Source organism: Centroberyx gerrardi, chromosome 14 (genome assembly GCF_048128805.1).
Source record: "Centroberyx gerrardi isolate f3 chromosome 14, fCenGer3.hap1.cur.20231027, whole genome shotgun sequence".
NCBI lineage: Eukaryota > Metazoa > Chordata > Actinopteri > Beryciformes > Berycidae > Centroberyx > Centroberyx gerrardi.
The window spans coordinates 23,948,980-23,958,487 of record NC_136010.1 but is presented as its reverse complement, the minus strand read 5'-3'; the positions used below and the strand labels follow the sequence as shown (position 1 = coordinate 23,958,487).

The 9,508-nt window shown below is 42.5% G+C and overlaps 1 protein-coding gene across 1 annotated transcript in view; it reads right to left on the bottom strand.

The window, feature by feature from the left end:
- Positions 1-2,677: 2,677 nt before the first annotated feature.
- Positions 2,678-9,508, bottom strand: part of klhdc8b (kelch domain containing 8B) — a 98,527-nt gene continuing 91,696 nt past the window's right edge. Inside the window, exon 5 of the mRNA XM_071927614.2 lies at positions 2,678-3,385. Within this exon, the coding sequence (XP_071783715.1) occupies positions 3,189-3,385 (197 nt within the window). The 3' untranslated portion in view covers positions 2,678-3,188. The remainder of the gene's footprint in view (positions 3,386-9,508) is intronic.

The following is a 9,508-nucleotide window of genomic DNA, read 5'->3' as shown; positions in this document are numbered from 1 at the left end:
TGTCCACCGGGTGCAGATGCATTGCGGTAGCGACACGGAAGCCGTCCGGAACCCGCACGGCAGTTTCTGCCGCTCCCTTCTTTTTCCGCATCTGGTCTATTTTTGCCGGATCCGCTTGCGTCTGACAAGCGTGGAAATGCACTTTATTGACATGCGGGTGATGCATACGACTCAATCAAACGCGTGCGGTGTACATTGCCTTCCGTTCCGGAGCCGTTCCGATCCCGTGCCGCACCTGGTGGACATTGGGCTTTAGTAGGGGCATGATCACATAGGACACTTTTTTGAACACACCTGCACCTTTTGCTCAGTTGTTTTCATTGGCTCGATCGTGGCAGAAATATGTCTTCTCCAAACGCATGTTGCATTTTAGACGCAGTTGAATATGTGTCAACTTTAGCCGCACCACGCATTACATCAATGCAAAAATGACCCTTGAAATGGGCGCTATCTAGCTCTTGGACAAGACGATTAAACTCTCCATGCTCTGTTCTCCATAGGAGGACGTCATGAACCCACATCCTCCACTGCACAATCCACTACTCATCCTCTTCTTCAAGAGCAAGCAGAGCAACTAAATTTCTCTTGTCCATTTGTATTTTCAACAGCGTAACCCCCTTGTTACTTCAGGTTAGCTAGCTAACCATAATTAGATAGGCTGCGAGTTGTCAAAATTTGTGTTGCATAGCAACGAGAATGATAATGTTCTTTGCACCCTTTGAGCTCTTTCTCTCTGTTACTAGCAACAGTCACAGCTTCACTTTGTGTTTGAGCAGGAGAAAAAAGCCTCCTATCTAATCATGGCCTTACTCTTTCTTCCCTACTCTGAGTCTCCAGTCCAAATACTCATTTTATTGCTCGCCCTTTTAATCACCTTAAAAACCCCTGTTTATTAAAATAAACCCTTAATTTTATTAGGGTTAATTTTATTACCTGCATTACCCAGGGGGCCAGGGAGGGGTTATGTCTTTCATTTCGCAGAAACAGGAATGCTGCACTAGCAGCTAGACTCAACACCCACTAATGCAAATGCCAGTAGAAGCACAAATTAGTGAGTCAACTACCTTAGCTGTCATGTAAAAAATGACTACAATATATCGATTCAATCTAATTTGAAGTTTTACATCTCATTTTCTCAGTAAATGGTTTAAAATTGGGCAGGAGCCCATAATTCACTGCTGTACCACCATCTGGGACCAAACCAGCTGAGCCAGGATTGACTCTTGTGTTACAGTACATTAATTCTGATTGGAGGAGCTGACTACGGGCTGTTGAAAGGCATACCAAAAATATTACTGATGAGGCAGAAACAGGCCACAGCAGAATGACTGCAAGAATTTAGCGATGAAAACTGGCTTCAGGCTGCGCAATAGGAATGAACAACAGAGGCTACATGCCACCCTGTAATACTGTGCTGGGCCACTCCTCCGTGTCCTGCCTCCCTCACATCTGTCTTCCACAGGTCACTTCCTCCATCATCTTTTCTCTCTAGCGCTGGCCCACAAAGCCTCAACCCAACAACCTAAACACTTCCCACTAGAACCTTGTCATATTCCCTGCTGACTCCATAACTAGACAGCAACACAACAAACACTCTGGAACCTCAATATGCCTCAAAATAAATGGACAACTTTCAATGGTTATGCAGATAGTAGCCTACAGTGCTATCTACATTGGGATTGGACCCATATATGCCGTTTCAGAGGCTTGACATATATATATTAAAACTGAATCCTTGAATTTTTTTGGAATTTTTGGCATTACAATGGTCAAATTTAAAGACATGAAACATCTACACATAATGTTGCCCATGGGCAGCTTTAATCCAAAGATACTGTGTCCTATTGGCCTTCAAAAACCCATCGGTCAAACCCTAATCCACACATATTGTGTCCTGTTTTGTGAATCTCCTTCCTTGCTATACTAAGGCAAAACTGTCCAACTACATTGCTTCAAAATGTTGCCCAAGTATCCTTACCTTAAGATACACCTCCATCACTTTTTATCCACCGTCTGGCTGACACCAGGCTGAGGTAAAGAATGCAATTTCCTGCTGTCAATCATAAAACTCGGGGGGAATACAATGTAACAGAAAAAACAGATTTTTGAATGATTCTTTATCTCTGCGGATGCTTCAGTGCAGCAAGAGTGAGTAACTCTGCCCTCACCCCACGAGCAACTACATCCCCATGCTACAGTCTGAGGACGATTTGAGCTTGGTGATTGATCGCTGTAGTGCCAATGCTGTTGCGGTGGTGGGTAGACGCATAGCAACGCTAGTATGTAATGTGGCAGATGGGTGATGTTGCCAACAAGTTCAACCACAGCCAACTTTTCTGCACTGAGAAACGAAGGAAACAAAGTGACCGTGGTCGACGTTTCTCTGGTTGTAGAAAACGGACGGACTTCCAAAAACCAGTCTCATGAGTTGCTTGCGGTGCGAACGCATGCTAAGGGCAATTGTTGTTGATACTGTGGTAGCGGTTACTAGCGGTGCTAACTTTCACACATACAACACTGCGAAAGAAAAACCAAAACACACATTCATATACCTCAGAACGTCTAGAACCGTCTAGAACTCAACAAAGTGTTGTTTCTAAGGTCATAGAAAAGTGTCCAAACTTGCTGTCGCAGCAGCAGGGGAGAGAGACGCTGCTGCGAAGAGGAGAAACAGATATGGCCCTATGTTCCTTTAATATCCAGAAAAGTACCCTGCTTTTATTCTGAAAAATGCTTGACAGTTCAAAGGCGTGTTGTTTCTTCAGACACTGTGTGTGTATGTGTGTGTGTGTGTGTCTGTTTTTTGCTTGTTTTTTCATCTTCCTCTGATTTCCCCAGAGTAGAAAAGTGGTCAGTTCTCTGTCCTTGCCGGTAACAGCGGTGTGTTTGACTGTCCTTAATCTTGTACTTGTCCAACTCAGAAAACGTCTCTGCAGCTCCAAGTTGAAAATGCTTGTTGAATGTGGAAAAGTCTCTTTTATATCTCAGCATCCATCAATTGGACACAAAGGTAGAAAAGTATCTGAGTGTGAACTATATCATCCATCACCATCCGCTGTGTCCAATGAATGTGTGTATTCCACGTATACATGTCTGTTTATGCACATATATGAATAAACATGTCTATGCTAGTATGCATGAATCCCTGTGTGTGTCTGTGTGTGCGTGTGCATTTGTCTGTGTGTGTGTCACACAGTCTCCTGCAAGCAGAGGGCTTCCACAGCGTTACTGGGTCCCTGGGCGACTCCGCCAATCAGAAAGAGCATGCTGGGAGTCTGCAGGGGTGCAGAGGAGCAGCGGGCGGTGGGCATGGGCGCCACGTACTCCCAGCGCCGCTTCACCGGGTTGTAACTCTCCACCGAGCCCAAGGGGGACGGCTCGTTCCCTGCAAAATGGAAAGATATGAAAATTAGATGACTAAAAACTACACTTTGGGTTAAAGGTACAGTATGTGTTTTTCAAAAGCGTCAAGAGACAGGGAATTCAATTGAATATCCACCAAACATAGAAACACACAAATTGAAAACTTGATGGATTTGGACTGCTGAATATTTTCTGTCTCTCTCTCTGGTTGTAGCAGTAGTAATAGTGACAGTAGTAATAATAGTAGTAGCAGTAGAAGTAGTAGTAGGCAGTAGTACTACTACTACTAGTAGTAGTAGTAGTAGTAGTATTTGTGACAGCCCTCCCACTCTGTTGCGTGCTTCCTGGTTGTGTTTCTGTTACAGGTGATTGACAGGCAGAGTTGGGAGTGTCCCTGATGCTGATGTGGGACACCTGGGATGGGTGGATCCCAGGTTATTTAAGATGGCTGCTCTCTCTCCCTCATTCTCTTTCTCCTCTCCACCCTTCTGGATGGTTTGAGCTTATGCTCCCTTTTTGGTTCTTTTCCTTCACCATACAACACCCCCACACCACACTTTACACTCACCCCTGCAATGCATCCACTACTGATGTTACAGACTTACACCCTTATTCTCATTTTGGATAATTTACTTATTTAGGTTACAATAAATAGTTTGTTGTATTACTTTGAAACATGTGTGGTCTCCCTTTTTGTCAAGTCCATTGAGCCTGAGCTGTGACATATTAATAGTAGTAGTAGTAGTAGTAGTAGTATTAATAGTAGTAGAAGTAGTAGTAGTAGTAGTATTAATAGTAGTAGAAGTAGTAGTAGTAGTAGTATTAATAGTAGTAGAAGTAGTAGTAGTATTAATAGTAGTAGAAGTAGTGGTAGTATTAATAGTAGTAGAAGTAGTGGTAGTATTACTAGTAGTAGAAGTAGTGGTAGTATTAATAGTAGTAGAAGTAGTAGTAGTAGTATTAATAGTAGTAGAAGTAGTATTACTAGTAGCAGTGGCAATAATAGCACTATTATTAGTAGCAACAATAATAGTAGTAGTGGTAGTAACAGAACTAGCAGTAATAATAGTCACAATTGTAGTAGTAGTAGCAGTAGCAGTAGTAGTAGTAGTGGTGGTATATGTTTCTCTCACTCACACAGATAACTTAGACCTAAACTTGGCACATTGTCTAACAGAGAGCACATAGACTCTTGGACAAACTGCGTCAAACTGAAAGAGTTTTATTGATCCATATCCTGGTAGAAGGTAAATGGACCTGAGCCTCTCTTGCCAGATGTGAAGGCTGTGAGTCACCGTGTGGCTCTGCTGCTAGGTAGCTGCGTGACGGCGGAAAGCAGTGCGTAAATACACACATACGCATGCACACACACACAAAATTACAGTCTGCCACTGCCAGATCATTAATGTGTGTTCACCATCGCTAGCATCAATGACTCATGGACTGAAAAAAACAACGTATCACATACACACACACATACACACACACACATCACCTCCAGGGCAGGTGTGACGTACGTATATGTAGCTGGAGCTTTGAGAGTGGAAGGAGCTCATCAACTCAACTGCATGCGCACACAAAGCAAAGACACACACATACACACACACTATATCCAAGGTAACACCTCCTACAGCAATGTGATGAAGAAACCCAGTGATTCCATCTCCCTTTGCTGTCACCAACACACTAAAATAGCCTCTCGGTATCAACACAATAATGAGTCTCTTCCTAACAAAAGGCTTTCATCTACAGCTATAGGCAAGGTTACAGCTTGTGTTAAAATGGATGATAAATGACTTTGTTGTCTAATCTGTATGGTATATAAGGTGAAGATGTAGGTCACATCAGCATCAAATTTGCAAGTATACATTTTTTTGCATATTAAAATGCTTTTGGATGCATATAATCTAAAAGGCACACCTGCAGTGGTAGGCACTGCAGAAATCGACATACTGCACTGTCTGTATCTATCCTGCATTAGCACTGCAGGACTAAAAAAAATAGTAAAAAAAAGATCTATTTGAGGTGCAAGAGTGCTGCAGGAGTGCAGCAAAGATCTAAACAGTGGACAAAAAACTCTTCCCAGAGATCACCTGTCAATCAAACAGTGTGTCCAGTACTGTGACGTCTTTTTCCTTGGATTTTCTCATGCTAACTCTTCTTCCATTTATTCCAAATAAACTGCTGTTGCTTCTTATAGGAAAGACCAAACCGAGACAGAGTGTTCACAACAGCAAATGTAGAAGCTTTCATTAACCGGGTGTAGATTGAATCACTATTACATTAATCAGAGATGGAGAGTAGCAAAACAGACATTTATTCCTATGAAAATGCTGCAAGTTATTACTTTAAGGTGTTACTGCATGTAGCATATGCACCAGGGAAGGCTGACAGCAAGAGATGTGCAACAAAATTACAATAACTCCAGACTAGGAAACCAGAGTGCTTATATAATAATATATCTTTAATTGAATATATCTGCCCACTAGCTACCCACATGCGTACATGTTAAATCCCACCCAGGAGTTGGTCTGCAGTGTTACCTCTCCTTTCTCTCTCTCTCTCTCTCTCTCTCTCGCTCTCATTCACCTTCTTACTCTGCCTCTCTCTCTCTCCTCTGTTTCCCTCTTTCACCTCTCTTTCTCGCTCCCTGCGCTCCCTCTCTCTCGCCTCAGGTGCCATGCTCACTGTCATTATACATCAGCCAGCGCTAAGTTGTTGCCGTTTCCATGGAGACCCACATCACAGCGAGTCCCCAAATGATATGGACTGCCGTGCGTGTGTGTGTGTGTGTGTGTGTGTGTGTGTGTGTGGAAGGAAGGAAGGATATGGAGACTATTGTTATCATCATTTCATAGGAAGAACAAAGTGACAGTGACGAGTCGGCCTTTTCAAAGCAATCAGGGCCTGCTCAGACCTCGGCTCCTTTATCATCTTCATGAAGACACACTCACACACACTCACACACACTCTCTCTCACACACACACACACACATACACACGCACACGACAGCAGACACTCCTCGCTCCTCCTGGTGCTCAAAGGCTTCCCTTCGCTGCTTTGATTCTCAGTCCGCAGACGCCATGTTAATTCACCAGCTTATGTCCTCTCTCTCTCATTTTGACCTCTATTCTTCTCCTCTTTTCCTCCATCCATCCTTTCTTCTTCCTCCATTCATCTCCGTTCCCTCTCCTCCTCTCTTCTCTTCTCTTCTCTTCTGTTGTTCCGCAGCTTTTTCCCTCCTTCCCTCTCCTCTTTTGTAATCCTCATCTTTTCTTATATTTTATCTACCTCTCTCAACTCTCCCACCTCTCTTCATTTCTTCTATCAGTCTTTACCTGTCCTCCTCCACCCTCTTCCTCCTGTTCTGGTCACCTCTACTTCTATCCATCCCCCCTCTTTTCTTCTCTTGTTCCACCTCTCTTGATCTCATTATCATCTCCTGTTGGATCCCTCCTTCGTCTCCGTTTCTCTTGCTTTCTTTCTCCTCTCCCCAACTCTCCTCCACTCAACCTCCCCTGCCTTACTCTTCTTCTCTCCTCTCTTCTTTTCTTCTTCTCCTCCTCCCCCGTACACTGCTTTATATTCATACTCTGGTCACCTTCCACAATGTCTGTCACTGATACTGTATAAAAATGGAAAGATCTCCATGCAGTCCTTTATTCCAATATTATTATTCCTCTGGCCATACTTTTATATGAATGAATCATTTATAGACTGTAAATAAGTATCCACTGAGGTACCAAGGTAGAATACAAGGAAATCGTACATACAACAACATACAGATGAAGAAAACACCCTCAGTCTGACAGAAACAGACCATACACACTAATACACACACACGCTCTGCACACCCAACACTCTCACACACACCGAGCCAAGACTTGCATTAAAGGAATACAGCAAAGTTTTGGCCGATTGGCCCGTCGGTCAGTTGAAGTGATGACAACACAGACACCAGAATCAAATGTGGTTCCGGTGGACCCCCGAAGCCAAAGATCTACTAGGGACACATGGATGATTTTGGTGTCTATGTTCTCATCACTTAAAAGGTAAGTGGACCAACGGGGGAACCTCCCAAAACCTTAGTGTGTTCCTTTAAATACACTCAATATGTTATAAAAATACAAAAGTCCTCAGACCTACATTTCATCTATTGCAGTCTGTTTCCTTTCCATATAGAGCTCCTGCCTCCCTTTCCATCCACTACCGTTCTCATGCGCTTTTTCAACGTTGCCCTTCCTCCAGTGCTCAGGTGTTTATTTTCCCTGTCTTTGTCTTTTTGTCTCCTGTTCACCTCTCTGACCTCTTGTCTCTTCGCTTTTCAGACAGCAAGACAACCGCACAGCGCTGCAGGTCAAAGGTCAAATGCAAACCACCAACAAACCTGATTAAACCAGCAGTGGAATCTGTGGTAACGTTTAATCCGCGCTGTAAATGGTGGCATTATGTGCTTATTGTTTTAATACGGATAGCAAACAAAGCCATACTGTATAGTTATAGTTATACAACTGTATGATTTACCTGCTCAAGAGTTTACATAGAGAGAGATAATTTTTATGGGTTATTAGGTGATGAAGTATATTGTCTTTGTCATAAATGCTGTTTCTGGTTTCTGTTCCTTGTTGGGTTTGCTGCTGCTTCCTCTAATAATTAATCAAGTGTAACAGGCTGAAAAGGGTAAACGACAGAAGAAAAAAGTCATGTAGAGAGCAAGCATCCCTTTGTTTTCGAGAGTTGTGAGTTAAAAAGGTTGAGAAGCACTGATATAGACAACAAAGTACTAATTACTTTGTCATAATGAGAAAATAATGGCTCTACCTCATGGGGCTTCATAGCTTCAGATGGATTTTAGGATTAAAAAGCTTTGAATGAACATGTGTGCACGAGTGTGTCTGCATGTGAGTGTGAGTGTGTGTGTGTGTGTGTGTGTGTGTGTGTGTGTGCGCGCGTGTTCGCAAGTACATGTCTGATAATGAATTGACGGGGCTGAGCACATAATTGCATAGTTCCCAGCATCTCAAGTCAGTTTACTCTGATGAGTTCCGTCTAATTATAATTTACATGCAGATATCAATTTGTTGTGTATTCATCATGAAGAAAAGAGGGCGAGAGAGAGAGAGAGAGAGAGAGAGAGAGAGAGAGAGAGAGAGAGAGAGAGGCATGAGGGGAGAGTAGGTTAGGGGGATGCTGGGCCAGAAATAGAAGAGGAGATGGACAGATGGAGAGAGTGTGGGCGGAGGTGGCGAACGCTGTCATGTTAGTGTCACCCTCACAGACACACACACACACAATGCACATGCAAACACACATGCATGCACATATACACGCAAGCACACATAAATGCACAATCAGACATACACGTGCACAAAAATACTTACGGAAACACATGCACACATGCATGTACACACACAAACAATATTTTTTTATATATATATATCACTAAATTGAGAAGACTATTCTGCATAATGACGTGACAACAGTGAGCAACTTACTTTATTAGGGCGCATAAAACTTTCAAAATTCACAAGTGGATATGTATTAATAGTTAAAACGTTAAAACTTTATTTTCAGGCTTTTAACCAAAACCCCATTCAAAACCCCCATGGCTCAAAAATGCCAACTCGCTTCTGGGTTTTAGAACTCAAAACTGGACCGCTCCATCTGTTTCTATCTGTTTCTGTATGAACAAGTAGAGCAACTCAAAGTGAGCCCTCTTTCCGTTTTGGTTGAGGCTCTATCTTTGTGTAAGTAAGTCATGCACATTTCACACCAATCTGTACGACACAGAATTAACCAATATACACCATGATGGTCTCCATGATGGTCTCCTTTTTTTACATGATGGTCTCCTTTATGCTATGCTATCAAAATTAATTTGAGAATGATATATTGAGGTATATATTCTACATGTGGGGGCTTTAAGTAGATTTAGAGAACAGTGATTTTACTAAGATTTTACCAAAGTAACAGTACTTATATAGTAATATTCTCCACCCCATACAGTATATATATATATATATATATATATACAGTATATCTATCCCCCACATGTAGTAGATATGGTCTGTCTTTGTGGAAGCAGGTCCCTCTTTTATTCCCCAAGTCAAAAGGAACAGAAACGTGCCATAAAGCAGCTATAAA